The 17010-nt window shown below is 35.3% G+C and overlaps 1 protein-coding gene across 2 annotated transcripts in view; it reads left to right on the forward strand.

The window, feature by feature from the left end:
* The window catches only part of LRP12 (LDL receptor related protein 12), a 75511-nt gene that overhangs the window by 44816 nt on the left and 13685 nt on the right, over positions 1–17010 (forward strand). For both annotated transcript variants that reach the window (XM_030304087.1, XM_030304088.1), the window contains one exon: positions 9982–10117. In XM_030304087.1, the coding sequence (XP_030159947.1) occupies positions 9982–10117 (136 nt within the window). The remainder of the gene's footprint in view (positions 1–9981; positions 10118–17010) is intronic.

The raw sequence follows: 17010 nt of genomic DNA on the forward strand, positions 1-17010 counted from the left end.
TCATAAGAAACAGTGTTAAAACAGTAAGCGTGAGCACCAGGACCATAGATAGAACAGGTGGTAATGTGACAGAAGTGTGTGACACTTAGACGATGGAAGTGAAACTCAACCACTTGAGTGAGCGAGCCAGATCCTGTGAAGATGTAACACATTGCGTTCAAAGGTTTGATGTTTTCTCTACTACTCTGTAACTTTGAGAATAATTCTTTTCCTACTTGGAGAATAACTCTTCAAAGTGAGATAGCATGTGACTTATTTGTGATTTTGCTGAGGCATGAATTTGAATTAGAGGCACTGTGCAGCGAGCGGTTGTGCAAGAGCCAGTCACTTGGTGGATGAGCAGAACGGACTTGGGATTCCAGTTGACTAATAGCTCCGTAAAAGGGGTGGTGCGATCTTAAACTGCAGTACTGGAAATACAGTATCCAGAACAAAGTACGTGGTAGTTCGTCTTTCCTCCTCTCTTAAACACACTCCGGGTAGTATATTTATTGCTGGGTGTCACTCTTGACAAGACACTAAGACACTCCTGGAAAAAGATGTGAGTATATAAAAAGCCCTGTCAGAGCTGAGAGAGGTGGCTTAGAACATCACGAGCATCAAGGCCAATGTGTGTTTGCTCAGGTGCTGATTTCTGCTCTGCTTCTTCTATTTTTCCAGGAAGAATCACAGTAAACTTCAAAATTAATGTTATTTCCCATTCAGGGAATAGAAGTAGCTTGCTTAGCATTTGACTCTTCTGTAGTACTTAAAATTGGGAAATGTAGGTACCATATCAGTAGTTTTTATGCCCATACAGGAGAAAATTGCCCTTTTATGCCCTTAAAAAAAGGTATAAAACTTTGAGTCTTCTCCATTTACCTTATCTTACACTTTGCTAGCAAAATTCAGAATTACTCTTACTACTTAGAAATTTTAGGATAAAGCTACTTGGATAGTTCTATTAAGGGTACTCTCCTTATCTTGTTCATATTGTGCTATGACCCTTTTGGAACTGGAAAAACTGTATGGTTTTTTTTTTTTCCCATTTTTCCTCCTTTTTCCATATTTTGTGCCTCTTGGCTTTTTAAAAAATATATATATATGTGTATGTATATATATATTTTTTTTTTTACCGCGATGTTCCCTTGATCATTGTTTGTTCTGGACAACCTGCCTTGATTAGAGCTGAAGACCACATGAAATATTTTGGTCCTCAAAAAACATATTTAAATTGGGGCGCCTGGGTGGCGCAGTCGGTTAAGCGTCCGACTTCAGCCAGGTCACGATCTCGCGGTCCGTGAGTTCGAGCCCCGCGTCGGGCTCTGAGCTGATGGCTCGGAGCCTGGAGCCTGTTTCCGATTCTGTGTCTCCCTCTCTCTCTGCCCCTAACCCGTTCATGCTCTGTCTCTCTCTGTCCCAAAAAAAATAAATAAACATTGAAAAAAAAAAATTTAAAAAAAAAACCATATTTAAACTAACATGAATAAATATATTGCTGCATTCATTCTTACGTATCTACGTTAATGAAAAGGAATATTCATTTAATTATAAGGATTCTACTGTAATATTCTACTCATAGTAGAAATATTCTACTATAATATTCTACTTGTAGTAGAAATGTGTGATTTCTGGTAATAGGTTTGAAAATAATGAGAGTCCTGAGTGTAAGCGATAGATTGATACAAACTTTTCTGCCTGTACTGATTCTTACCTTTCAGATGACACTTAAATCCTTCCCATCTTAAGCTAGTAAATATTGCTGTTAGGGTGCTAGTAATTGTTTCCATAAAAAAAGAGAAGTTTAGTTTTCTGACTTTCTGAAAACATTGGAATGAAGCGTGAAGTAATTCTAAGGGAATTCTACCCATGTCCAATCTCTTTCTCCTTCCAGTTCTGTCCATCCTCAGTGTGTTGACTGTCCTGACATTTATGTTATGTGAGAGCTCAGCTCAGATACCAGGTATTCAAGGAATCTGGGCAACAAAAGGTCAAAGAAATCAAAACACTGGGATGGGCAACACACCCAGTCAAGTTGTAAGAAGAGAACTTTCAAACTAAAGTCATTTCTTCCTGACCCTGGGCTCCTAACCATCGTCTTCTGGGGAGGTTGCAAGGGCTTAGCTGTGTTGCAAGGACTGTCTGAAGAGGGACCCTCTTGTACTTCATTCATCTGCAGATTCTGGACGCTCGCCTGGTACTTGCCTGATACTGGGCTCAGTGGCCCATAGACTTCCTACTCAACATGCTTGCTTCCCAAACTCTGACTGTCCAACATTAAGAATATTACCACCTTCCATTAGTCCCCCAGCCTTCCCTGCTTTTCCCCTTCTCTGTTCCTCTGTCCTTTGAAATGTCTCCTTCAGCCTTCATCACATCCTCTTACTGCTGTTTTATCCCATGCCCTAAACATCTTACCTATAATTAACCCCTACATGTATATTTTTTATAAAAGGTAGGTCCTAGAATAGAGTTTATAACGTCTTAATTCCAAAGAGACTTAGAAGCAGATTAGTCCTGCCTGCAGTCACTACATAGATTTGTACTAAATAGGAATCCGTCTTTAGGTGCTTTAAAACCTTTTCTGTCTGTGCTAATACAGGACCAAAGTTCTTTTTTCCAAAATAAACTACTTTTATCTTTACTGAAATTCTGTTGAGGCAGCTCCCTCCACCTCCTTGATAATTGTTCCAAGTGTCATAGGGAGCTCTAGGGCAGGTGTGTGTCTTAGTGGTTAAGAGTGTGTCCCTCGAAGCCTGTTGCCTAGGTTCAAACCCCAGTTGTGACACTTACTAGCTTTTTTGTGATCTTGGGAAAATTAATTTCTCTCTGCCCCCATTGTGTTCTTTTCTGTTAAATAGGGATAATAATACTAAGAGTTAAAGAATACTAGGAATTAAATACTAAGAATTAAAAGGAAGTACCCGACAGGCAGTAACATTATCATTAGTCATGTGATCCACAGGCCTGACCACACACTCCTCATTTTGATTGTATTTACAGGCCTTCAACTCATGAACCATAAACTTCTGACTTGCAGCAGGAATCTCATCTTCAGCCTTGTGCACCATAATTAACCTTTAAGTTTCAAACTGCTGCCCTTCTCCTAAATTAACTGGACCAGTAGGTATCTGGTTTGCATGCTAATCATCTATCTACATATCCTAATTTTCCATGTCCTGGTGCCTTGTACTGCTTTTGCACTGGCACACTCGTTTCCACGTATCCTGTGATTCCCTCGTCAGCTTTCCAGATCATTCTTTTCTCTCATCCCATGCGCCCATTTAGTAGTCACCATTTGCTTACCACTTTTCTTATTTTGGAGATGGCATTTTTTCTTAAGTACATCTGTTTCCATTGGAATTAAATTCTTCTCAGTAGTGTTTTCAACATTTGGAATTGCTTTTGTATTATCAGACATAATGGAGCTAATCTTTATAAAATACTGTACTCTGAAAATGAGACAGCCAAATGATAGTGACCACCATTGACTATAAATGCTGTCTTTTGCTTATAAACAGAGTGAACCTGCTCTTGTTAGATAATGAAACTTCCGTAAAGTGAAATTTTACAGGTTGGAGGATTTGCTTCTTAGCTGATTTCTATGCTTCACCAGTTTCTTTATTTGCATCACATCACTTCTTTTCATAGTAGCCTACCTTGGCTTGACTAGCGTCTACAGAATTGAGTCATTAAATTTTTCTAATTTGGAATGTGCTCTTTCTTTACTCTGGCTCTGCCTACTTCTGTTCTGTGAAGGAAATGCTGTGTTAATAGTCAAGTAAGCCCTCCCTGTTCTATACTTACGTAATGCAGGTTTTTTGTATGTGTGGGTCTTTGCGTCTGTTTAGTAACACTATGTCCTCATGATACATCGTGTGAAATTACTTTAAAATGTATTATATCACTTAGGACTACGTATGTTGTTTTGTATGTTCTCCTGGCTGTTTATATGTTTCTTGGATTATGAATAAGCATATCTCATTATTGCAACACTGCAGTTTCCATGAGACCATGAATTCTCCTCATGCTCTTTTGTGCCTTTCATATGTATTTTATCTACTTTGGTGGTCAGTGAGCACAGTTGATTTTTATTTGCTTTTCAGTTTCGTGATTTATTAAAACCAAAGGCACAAAGATTCCATGTCACTTTTAGTCTCAACTACTTATCGTCCTAAAATGTCAACCTTTGTCAGTTTTGAAAAGAAACCCAGCTCTTCATCTGTAGAACAGGAAATTGTAGTTTTCATTTTCTTTTACAGGTAGTTCAGCTCTAATCGTAAATTTCCTTGCCTGCTTCTTTTCTCCTCAGGCTTTAAAACCATGAAATCTCAAGTTGAAGGGCAGTTTATTTGACATTATTTTGAAATCATCCTATCCTCTCCTCTGCCATGTGTCCTGTAAAATAGAGGTTGTTTGAATACTTCCTATTTAAAGATCATAGCTATAGTACATTAATCCAGCTTAAAAACCGTAATTCTTTGCTTTTCTTTGAGATTATTGGAATAACATCAGGTTAAACATGAAGAAATCTTGAGTATTTTCTCAGTTTTGTCATTTTCTAAACTATACAGTAAGATCTTTGGATTTTAAGCCTGAAAACTAATATCAAAATCTTATTGAGAACTCCCATCAGTGAATCTCTGCCTATTCATTCCTTAATTTTCCCTTTCTTATTTGATAAGCAGTCAGATAACCTCTTCACTACATAATCTTATGGAGAAGATGCTGTCCAAGTTGAAAGCTGCCATCCTTTGAGTGAACATTTGGGACCTCTTTAACTTGGGAGTTTCTGTTTCCGCAGTTATGGGAAATTTATCAAAAGTAGAGAGAATGGATTATCATCATCCAAAATTCTTGAGTGCTTCTTTATATCTAAAAATACCGACCAGAGTAAATTAGATACACATGTTTTCTGTGGATGTTTATATTCTAAGAGAGTTGATACTGGTTATTAAGAGATCAATTAAGGAAGCAAAATGAACAGACTAAAACATAGTCATTTCTGCCATAATGCTACATATGTGTTCCTAGAAAATCTCACGTTCTTTAAAATTAAATATTAAACTAACAGGGCATGTGACAGAAGTAGTGTTGATACAGATCACTTACAACTATGTAGCTTTGCAAAGTATAGCCCTGATGAAATATCAATCCAAATGCTAACACAGTCAAATACCCCTGGCATTTATACCTAGAATCAGTCCAGACTTTGCAGTCATATCCTTTAGGCTTCCTACTTACTCCTTGAAGACATTTTCTTCTAATGGAGAACAACTTCATCAATAATAAGAATATAATTCAGAAATACCCTTCATTAAAATGTTTTGTTTCCGTAGCAGGAAAATGTCTTCATGTCCCCATTTGTACGAGCAACCTCCCAAGATAGATTAAAATAGAGGAAAGTCAAGCAGTTCTTTAAGCTTGTAAAGTAACCACTTGGCAATAAAGGAAAGCCATTCTATAGAGTGTTTATATTTTTTCTTAAACTGTGAAAAACTCCTGCTTCTGATTACTTCAGATCATTAACATGCTGGAAATAAAATCTGTCACAACTTTGCATTATACTCACGAGATTCTTCTATCTACTAGTTACGTATAAACTATTTCTCACTGAAGAATCGGTCAGATTGGGGCTAAAATAATTATGTATAAGCAGTAGAGAACGAATGGGTAGAATAAACATGGGTAAAAGAAGGTCAGGTTTGGTATATCCCAAGTTGGGAATGTAGTCAAAATCTGGAAAGATGAGCTTCAGACTAGCAGAAATATGTAAGCAGTGTGGTTCAAAACAAAATTAATTTCCTAAAGCATTATTTTGTGGGTATGTATCCTAACCTCATCCTTACCCTGGCTTCTGCCCATGTTAGATAACCAGTTAATTGCGGCATAATTTCTCATTCTTTCTAGAGCATAATGGTGCCAGTACATACTAAATGAATAATCTGTGTCTCTTTCCCACATAGTCTGAACACAGCCTTGTAGCCATCTCAATACAGCATTCCAAGGCATTACTACCAACCAGTCTGACTTGGTAGATCATGTGCTGTTATTTATTGACAATTCACTGCAATCCAAGCACTGTGCTAAGTCCTTTACCATAATAGTTATATTTAGCCTTTGTAGCATTCTAGATGGTAGTAGTGTTTAAATCCCCATTTATAAGTGAGAGGATGGAGGCTTAAGTATTATGAAATTGATTTGTAACAATAAGTCACCCCAAATCTTTTAATATAAGGATATAAAATTAACAACATTAATATAAATAGATTTAAGAAAAATGATATTACAGTTGATGGTAGGTACTTGAGCTGAAGGGTTACGATGAATTAGAAATGGGAAATCATTAGAAGACCCTGAAATAATGAAAAAAATAGAGGACTCACAGGAAGTCAGTTGGAAGATTGGGGTGGATGTTGGGAGATAAAGCAGGCCTAAGAGGTGATAAAGGCATTCTCAGAGTTTGACTTGGAAATCTCTAGTTTTAGTCACTATTAGGCCTGACTTACTTCGTATGCTTGGAAATCCTTGAAGTCACCTGTAATACTAAAGTAAATTTCCTTTCTATTTGAATTAGATGAAGTGACTATTCCTTTAACCAGTTGATGCCTAAGAATAAAGATTAAGAATATAGGATAGAAAGAAAGATTTGTGAAATATACCATCCTGATCATGTTGAATTTGATGTTGGAATGTCCAGCGGGCATTTGACTAATGCAGAATCTCTGCGTTAGAGATTTTAAACCCATGAACTGTAGATAATAGCTGAAATTGTACGATGGAATGGGACCCTTCCCTAGAGAGTGAGGAGAGCAGAAGGCTTGGAATGAACTACAAACACCAGCATTCCAGGAGCTGGCTGAAGAAGGAGGCCTTGGACTAGAGAACTAACAGAACAGTCAGAGGGAGGAGGAGAGCCAGAGAGGCTGTGTCAGCAAGTCAAGGTAGTAGTGTATCAAGAAGAAACAAACCACTGTCATATACTCCAGAGAGATCAAGGAAGATGGGAATTGAGCATCCCTTCGATACGGCACTGATGTCTGTGATGGTTTTGCCAGCTGGCAAGATTTTCATGGAATTCAAATTGGAATCGTATTTCAGTAGGTCAAAGAGAAATTAAAAAGTCAGAAAATACAGAAAAATGTATGAGTTCATCCTGATGAGCCATCAGAAGGGTAGTGGAAATATATCATCATGATGGGATATGGGGTTGGGCATGAGTTAGCGCTGAAATAGACCTTAGAGATATTCAAATAGCAACTTCTTATTTTAACACATAAAGAAATCAAGACCCAAAGAAGTTTAGTAGTTTACAGCATGACAAAACCAGTAAATGGCAGGTAGAACGGATAGCATCTAGGTCTCATGAATCCAAATCTACCCAGATACATATGTAAATTCCTAGCCCAAAAGGGACAGAAAACTTTTTTAGTGGTTTCTAATGTTAATCTTACTGTTTTAACATTTGAATTTACTCTTTCTTAGAGAAAGGTATGCGCTATGGCTGTTCTAAATTATATTTATCTATATGCCCAGCGTACTGTACATGCAAAAAATGTGTTGATAAAAAACCACCAGCTGGATCTGAAACAAAATGCCAAACTCAGTCATGTTGCAAATGTGCAAAATTAAATCAAAATATGTATTCATAACCAATTAAGGGAGAAACATGATACTAGAGTTTTGTTTTTAAAGTACTTATTGAATTAGAAATGTAAAATACTGAATCTCAAAATAACCGTTCTTATGGGTGGTGTGTCTTATCTTCAGGCAGTCGTATGAAAATGAAGTATTTTTGAGCATCCATATCAGAACATAACATATTTCGTTTTTGGTATAAGAGCACCACCTATGGGTGTCTCGGTTATTCAGGGGGGAGAAATTTAAAACCAAACCTAATAAAATTCCAGCTTTTCACCAATAACTAGTCCATCCACTTATATAAAGGCTAACAATTGTCTACGTTGCCATAAATTATCCCTACCTGGTTTTTGCTTTGGCATACTACTCCGAAATGCTTTGGCAAGAGATAATGAAGAAAGAAAAAGTTCTTATAAATTACTTTGGATGTCTTTTCTTTAATTATTGTGATAACTCATTAGAGCAAAGTTAAAAGCAAAACTCTGACTTCATGGTCAGTAAGCTCACATGCGGATAAATTTAATCATTTTCTAGAGTATCATTCATCAAAATTTTTTTAAAAGTTTGTAAGGGAAATTTTACTCAATGAAATTTAACAAAAAATATTGGAAGCTTTGACTATGAATGGGCAATAAGATGTGTACTAGGCTCTTGATATATCCTTGTATTCTATGCTGTGAAGGTTTTTTTTTTTTTTTTAAGTGATTAAAAACAAGATCCTTTTGGTGCAGTGTTCCCTAATTCCAGGGTAGACCCATTTTAGGCATGAACATTTTTTTTCTTCACTAAAGTACATTTTAAAACCTAGATTTTTCTTCAGAGATTGGATTATTCTATAGAAGTAAGGATTGAGTCTTTAAGCAATATAGCTTGCTTTATTTTGATCATTATAGATAAATTTTTTTTAATTGCATAATATACTTCTTGGCATTCTAACTTAAGTTGAATGGATATAACCTCTGCTATCAAAAAAATGACCATTTTTACAAATTATAATTGTAATAGGGATTCTTGCCTATCTACAAATTGGGTTAACTAATTTTTAAAAACAGCAGAACTCAAAAAGCATGAAAGTTCAGGCCACCTATTACACCAGGCACTTTGCTTACAAAGATTCATTTATTCGCTCAACAACTCTTTTAGCTAGGAATGACCACTAATTAGTATGAAAGGACAGTCCTCTCTTACCTTTTGGAGGATAGGCAGTACTATGCATATTCTGAGCTGTCGTGGTTTTTTAGTTCAGCACATACTTTATTCTGAAAATTGCCTCCATTACTTCTAATAACTGTGTGTACCTCTGGCCGCTACTTTCCTCACTTCTAATTTGCGACTTCTTATCTATCTGATTTTAAAAATCAGATAATCTAATATATTGAAATTACATCAAATAAGAGGTTTTAGGGTTTTAAATCTTACTGAAAGCTTATACATTCATCATGTATTTTTTGTAGCCCAGTGGCTATTTTTTAAATTGAGGGAGAATAAATTGTCACATTATCTGCTGACTTCTGGATAGGTAAAATGTGCGCTGTGTCACTGTGAGAGTTCAAGATAATGCAAGAACAAACCAGGAAAGTGTTGGTAGTAGTTTGAGTTTATTTTGTATTTCTTCACGATATTCAGATCTGATCACATACCGATATTTTAATCACTATTTCAAGCCTTTATTTTTCACATAATTTAGGAATCATTTATCACCCTGTAATAAAATTTAGAAATATTCATAGAATAAATTAAAGATTTCCTTTGCAGTAATTTTGAAGTATAGTGTTTTGCTGTCTTTATCCAGTCATCCACTAACTTCTTAATGACCCAGCATCTTGCTGTTGTGTTTATATGTGCTTCCCCTTAATTATTTTGTCCAGAAGACTATTTATATACATACATATGTATATAATAGTTTTTTAATTTAAAGTATCCAGAAAATAAAATGGTACTTTTAAGGATCTAAACACAGTAGTTCGGCAAACATTGAACTTTATAGGTAGTTTATAAGAAAGAAAATGAATTTAAAAGGTGAGTTTTGAAAAAAGATAGATGGATCACTTGATCAGAATCCATGGCTAAAGCTCGTAATCCTGACTCTTAAACTGTTATTCAGAGATCTAATTTGAAAACTCCCATGCCTCCCCAAAATGTGTACTTAATTAGCATAAGATCCTTTGACTAAGGGGAAGAAAATAAAATATCTTATTAGAATAATAAAAACTCTTTAAGGTTGATAATACCATATTTTATTGTATATAATTTGATCTCTAAAGTGTTGTGGGTTTTTTTGTTTTTTAAATAAAGACTGATTTACTTAGTGCTCTGTTTTAAAGTATAATAATTAGCTAAGATTGCTTTGGCTTCTTACAGCTTGTGGAGAGACTCCAGAACAAATTCGAGCACCAAGTGGTATAATCACAAGCCCAGGCTGGCCTTCTGAATATCCTGCCAAGATCAACTGCAGCTGGTTCATAAGGGCAAACCCAGGGGAAATCATTACTATAAGGTAATGCCGATACCTTTCTGTATTATGTATAATATTTTATTATATATATACTTATATATATAATATAAACATATATATGTTTAATATATAATATTTTATTATAAATATGATATTTTTATAGAATATAAATTCAGGTTCCAAGTATCATCCCTCAGCATGCAGTTATATTAAAAGACAATTTTCTAAAAATGTAATAAACTGTAGTTACCAGTACCATATTAAGAGTAGGAGTAATGGCCCATCCTTCCTGTACTGTGTGGGTGTATGTTTTGAATGTTTTCTGATGGTGGTAGTGGATTTCCACTGAGCCATCCATATTCTTGTAGGTCATTTTTTAACAAAAGGTGCACATTTGAGAAGTAGCTTATTAGGGTCAAGAGTGTAACCTTTAGCTATGGAACAAATAAACAAAACTCACTAATCCACTTGGACACCTAGCCCATAACCTTAGTCTCATTAGTAGAATCCTCTATCTTAATAAGCTAAAACATGATTGTAGTGTTTATCTGTATACATGTACATATATAAAACTTGAAACAGGCTGATAATGGATAAACGTTGTATCTAGGAAAATCTCCTTTTTTGTAACGTTGAAATAAAAGAACTTCTGTTAAGAATATAAAATGAAAGATACTCCTAGAAGAAACATAAGTTTCTAAGAATAAATATAAATAAGGCAGATTAAGATTCACTTTAGTAACATTTAAAATTGCATAGAAAAACCTTGAGGATAAGATACTAAGGAGAAAATATTCAGTGGAACTAGATAATGCTTGCTTAAGGAAGTTATATCAAGGCTATTAAAAAAAAAAATGCCTGAAGAGGAGAAAAAGAAAAAAAATAGTGTGCTTAAAGGACTGTGGTTGGAAATGAAACACAAATAAGAAAGTCACGCCCACCACGGAGGCAGTGTCTGCAACAGCACAAAGGCCAGCATCCGCGTCTTCAACATTGTTTCATTAGGAACATTTTTATAGGCAAGAGTATGGAATTTTAGATTTAGAAGAGACCGTGCACATCATAGACTCAAATCCCTTCTTTACATTTTTTAAAACTAAGATTGTAAATTTAGCCTACTTTTGTGGGGGTTTTTGAAGTATAACTAACATACAATGGTATATTCGTTTCAGGTGTACAACATCCTGATTCAACAGTTCTCTACATTATTCAGTGCTGACCATGATAAAGTAGTCACCATCTGTCACCGTACAATGTTATTATAATATATTGACTACGTTCCCCACGCTCTATTTTTCATCTCGGCGACTGACTTATTTTGTAATGGGAAGTTTGTACCTCTTCATCCCCTTTATCTGTTTCATCCAGCTTCCTTTTTTATATCCACTAACTAATGAGACACCCACTGTCTCTTGAGAAACACAACTGTGTCCTATCCCCCTTTGTCTGTGGAAGCCGTAAAACAGGGGCCATCTGGTTTGCTTTCCATCTGGTCTCTTCTGCCCCGGGCCAACATCTTCTGGAACACCAGAGCTGAGCTTCTCTGGAAACCGTTCTGCTCTGTGAGAAGGGTGAATGTCTTGCTGGATGGATTGATAAGATGTGCTACTAAGGTTATCCTTCTGCAGCACTGCCCGAGCTGGAACCCAGACGATACACCTATTTTCTATTACTTATAGTATGTTTACAAAGTAGCATTTTTACCATAGGAATTCCAAGTATAAGATTTCTTTCCACATAAAACTAGAGTTTTGGGAAATTTTTATCTCTTAACCTAAAAGTCCAACCCCAAAATTAAATTTGCCACCTACCAGCTCAGTTCCATAAAACTTGGCAATTCTTGCCAGCACGGAGGAGGCTGCATGGAACACTGCCACTTGGTTCTTTTTTTATTATTATTATTTGAGAGACACAGAGAGAGCTTGAGCAAGCAATGGAGAGGAGCAGAGGAAGAGAGAGAGAGAATCTCAAGCTGACTCCACGCTTAGTGTGGAACTCAACACAGGGCTTAATTTCATGACCTTGGGACCATGGCCCAGGCCAAAACCAAGAGTCAGATGCTCAACTGACTGAGCCACCCAGGTGCCCCTGCCATTTGGTTCTGATCGTGTGTTGGACCCTTTAGATTTTACAAAGATACACCAAAACCAAGCACAATGCTGAAATGCAGAACAAAATTAGAGATGGACCATACATCTAAAGGAAAATTTCCCAAATTCCAGACAAAGTTAGTGAATTTGGATTTACCCAGCCTAATGAGATCGGAAAGTGATTTTAGTAATTGTCCTAGTTCTTACTGAAATCATTGTCATGGTAACACCAAACTTGAGAAGGGTCATATACATACAAAGACAACCAAGTTTCACTTGTGAATGTTGGTGTAATCCTAAATTGTTCAAAAGAAATTTATACCATAGTCAAATGCGGCTCATTTAGACATACAAGTCAGTCACTATTAGAAAATTTTAAATGAATTTACCATATTAACAAGTCAAAGAAAAAGTATATGATTATCTAGAATAGATGTTTTAAAGCATTTGATAAAAAGAAAACATTCATTCCTGAGTTTAAAATAAAATTAAAATCTAGATAAAGGAGGGAAACTAAAATTATAGACTATAAACAATATTTAGAGCTGTCCTTGTAAAAACTGGTTAGGGGCGCCTGGGTGACTCAGTTGGTTAAGCATCTGACTTCAGCTCAGGTCGTGATTGCACAGTTTGTGAGTTCAAGCCCCACATCAGGCTCTGTGCTGGCGGTTCAGACCTTGGAGCAGGCTTCAGATTCTTTGTCTCCCTCTCTCTCTGTCCTCCCCCATTCACATTCTGATTCTCTATCAAAAATAAACAGACTTTAAAAAAAATTTTTAAAAACTGGTTAAAGATGGTAACGTAAAGGCATTTTTACCTTACTCCTCTCCCTTGAAACCTACCAAAATCAACAAAGGCCATCTTATCAAGAAGAGATAGAGGATTAGATTCTAATTGCTTGCTTGAAGCCAGGGACTGGAGTCAGGCTATTGTGCTCAAGAAAGAAGGCTGAAAAGAACTTCTACTAACCACTGCCTGAGTTTGTATGGGGCTGAGAACTTAAAGAAGTGGGAAGACATACCCTAACAAATAGGAATTTAACCAGGCCACCTAAAGACTCCGTGACAGGACCTATAATGCTGTGAACCACCATGTTAAGACTGTTCTGGAATGCAGACCCAGTTGGAAGTAACTATAGAGAATACAGAGAATATAGAGAGAGAATGGATTAAAAGGAGAGAGAGTGAACCAGAAAAGCGTCTAAAGAATAAGCCTTATTTCCAAAATGTATGGAAAATGTTAATACTGACAGAAACAGCCACAAAATCCAAACACAAATTTACTCCAGACGTAATACACTTACTATATCAGGTTTTTTTTGTTTGTTTGTTTATTTTATTTTAATTCCAACATAGTTAACATACGATGTTACATTAGTTTCACCCAGTGTTCATCACAACAAGTGCATCAGGGGTTTTTTTTTCCTTAAATTTTTTATGCTGTGAACACTTTGGTAGTTAATGAAATCTATAGATCCTTTCCCAGAATGTTTTTAAACTCATAAATCATAATACACACCATTACAAAGGGAACCAATTATATTGAACAAAGCTATCTGATATTTTTTACAAATATGTAATATAGTAATACATGCTTATTTATTAACATATTAGTAAGTGATGGTTCTAACAACTACTGTAATTCCGAGGTGATTTTGAGTGTAAATAGTGATTCTAGGTATCTATTAAAACTGAAATGTAATGTGTAAATATCTGTGATTTCTGTTGGTAACAGAGTGACAGGTACTGTAAATACTATAATGGTTTGTTTATATTCATAAGTGAAATTTCAAATTTCAGTTAGAGATTAGTGAAAATAAGGTTGTAAATTTTTCCACCAAATTTGACATTTTGAGAGGAGAATAGAAACACTGAATACTCTTACTTGGACTTTATTAGAACAAAAGTATGTTTTAGTATTTGAATTACAACATCAAAAGATAACTCCTGAAACAATAGAAAGCAGTCTTGAGTAAAAGTAAAAGAAACTTTAAAAAAAAAAACACCCAAAACCTACGAATACAAAAGAAGAAAGGAGGAAAATTAGAACTCTGATAGAAAGGCCATTCAGGAAAAAGCTCATTTAACCTTTAAAAGACAGACCATCTGATTGGGTTTATTGGTTTGTTGATTGGTATAATCCCCCTATAAAGGGCTTCTAAGAACATACTAAAACAAAACTAACACAGAAAGTTTAAAAAGGGGGGTGGGGATAAAAAAAGATAAACTTCAGAAATACTGAGAAAGAGAAAGCTAGTGTAGGAAGATTAACATTAGATATAATTGAGCTTAAAACACAAAATATTAGTAACAAATGGAATAAGCCACTAGGAAGATATAATCTTGGTAAACTTTGTATACCTCCTAACACAGTCTAAAATACAGGCAAAGTAGCAAAATATGGGGAATTATCAAGCAAGTTTGACTAAGCCAGTTAGTGGAAGTTTATAAACATACCTTTAATTAGAATTTAATAGATTAAACAGAAAAAAAATTAGTAAAGATAGAAGATTTGATAAACAAAATTAACAAGCTTAATCCAGTAGGAACATGTATTATATATGTGTATATTATACTTATTTCAATGAATAGAGAATATATATATTCTTTTCAAAGACATATGGAACATTTATAAGAAATTGATAATGTATTAAACCACAAAGGAACTCTGAATTCCATTTTTTAAGACTTTACATCATTCAGAATGTGTTCTCTGACCACAATGCAATTAAATTAGAAACCACAATAAAAAACCCATATGTTTGGAAACATATTCCTAAATAACTCCTGCATTAATGCTGGAAATCACAGTGGTACTGTACTCATAAAATATTTTGAAAATAACCATAATAAAAGTATTATATATTAAAACTGTTGGAACACATTGGTAGAGTACCTAGTGAAAAATTTACAGCCTTTAATGCATTGAAATAAGTAGGATATGAAATAAATGAGCTCCCCATTTACTCAGGAGTTTAGAAGGAAAATTACAGGTGAAATCTTAAGTAGAAAAAATAATATGATCAGAAAAAAATTGAATTAACAATAAGATTCAATAAAACAAAAAACAGGCTTTCTGAAAACTTGGGGAAAATAGACAAATCTGAAAGCAAGACTGAAGAAAAAAAGGAAAAGGTACTAATAAAAGTGAGCAAAAGTGTCTATAACTACAAATACAATAATAGAGATTTAAAAAAAATTTTTTTTAACGTTTATTTATTTTTGAGACAGAGACAGAGCATGAATGGGGGAGGGTCAGAGAGAGAGGGAGACACAGAATCCGAAACAGGCTCCAGGCTCTGAGCAGTCAGCACAGAGCCCGACGCGGGGCTTGAACTCACGGACCACGAGATCATGACCTGAGCTGAAGTTGGACGCTTAACCGACTGAGCCACCCAGGCGCCCCTTCTTTTTTTTTTTTTTTTTTTTTTAATTTTTTGAGATTTTAAAAGTCATACGGGAATATTACAAGTGGTTTGTGGTAACATTATTATACAATTAGATGAATCGGACCATTTTGTGGAAAATGTATATTACCAAAATTGGTTCAACAAGAATTAGAAAGCTAATTAAATCAATATTCGCTAAAGAAATTGGATCAACGTTCAGAATAAGATTCTAAACCTGAGTAATTTTACAGGCAGGTGTTACTAAATGAATAGATAAGGAAATCCTTAACCTGATGAAAGGTATCTGTTAAAAAAATTTTAAATCAAACTTAATATTGAAGTTAATTTTAGTACCAAGGGCCAGGATGATGACGCATGTTTTCACTGCTTGTACCAGAACCCTCAGAAAATGCAACAAGACGATAAATAGAATTAGTAATACAAAAAATGGGAAGGAAGAGATGAGTCTCTCCTTTTTTTTCCAGTACTGTGCGATCTCCACAGAAAACCTAAGCAAATATAAAGACCACAGACATGAAATTTGTTTAATGTAAGAAAATACGATTTACAGCTTTGTACCAATAAATTTTACTGTCAAGATAAAATGGTAATTTCTACAAAAATTTAAATGATCAAAGTGACTCAATACCAGTTTAGAAAAAGCTGATTAAACCAAAAAACGAAGAAATTAAAATTTTCAACTCTAGATCTATACTTGAAATAGGCACATGGGCCAGGTATGTGAACAGTCTTTGTTATATAAACTACTGTGAAGCATTAAAAAAAAGAAAACCGAAAAACTAATTTTGCTTTTAAATGTATCTTTTAAATTCTAAATGAAATATTAGCAAAACCAATCCAAAAGCGTATGCATGAATAGATACTTATTTTGTTCTGGACGAGGATCCTGCTTTCCTCAATCTTAAACATTTTAATGGATAAAAACATACTAAGGGATTCCTTAGCTTGAATCTGACTAGCCCTTCCATAAACAGTTATCAACTTTGGATAAAAGTTTTTTAAAAACTACTCAAAGGCACTGGAGAGTAATCAGAAGCTGGAGGAAACTGGAGGGGATCCACACTGGTGAGATATGTTTGCTTCCTGTCTGTTCCCTAATCCGTGCAGAATGTAGTAACTAGAACTCAAGCAGACTGCCACAGTCTTGTCAGCTTGTGGTTGTATCACAGGGTGGAGTTGAGGCTGTCAGTCAGAGTAGCTGGAAATTGAAAAGGCAAATCCAAAAAGGAGAGAGCTCCAATGTAGGAAGTCCTTACATCTACATATAAATTCTTCTCAAATTCCTTGCTGTTTTCTGAACTGTGCATGCTTAAGAGACTCCCAGGAGCCTTGTAGAAAGCTACACAAGGATTTCAGTGCCTGTGTGGTGTAGCTGAGACAGAGTTTGGAGTCTGAAACTTGCTGAGTTTGACGAGCTTGTTAAATACCTTGGGATT

Source organism: Lynx canadensis, chromosome F2 (assembly GCF_007474595.2).
Source record: "Lynx canadensis isolate LIC74 chromosome F2, mLynCan4.pri.v2, whole genome shotgun sequence".
Lineage (NCBI taxonomy): Eukaryota > Metazoa > Chordata > Mammalia > Carnivora > Felidae > Lynx > Lynx canadensis.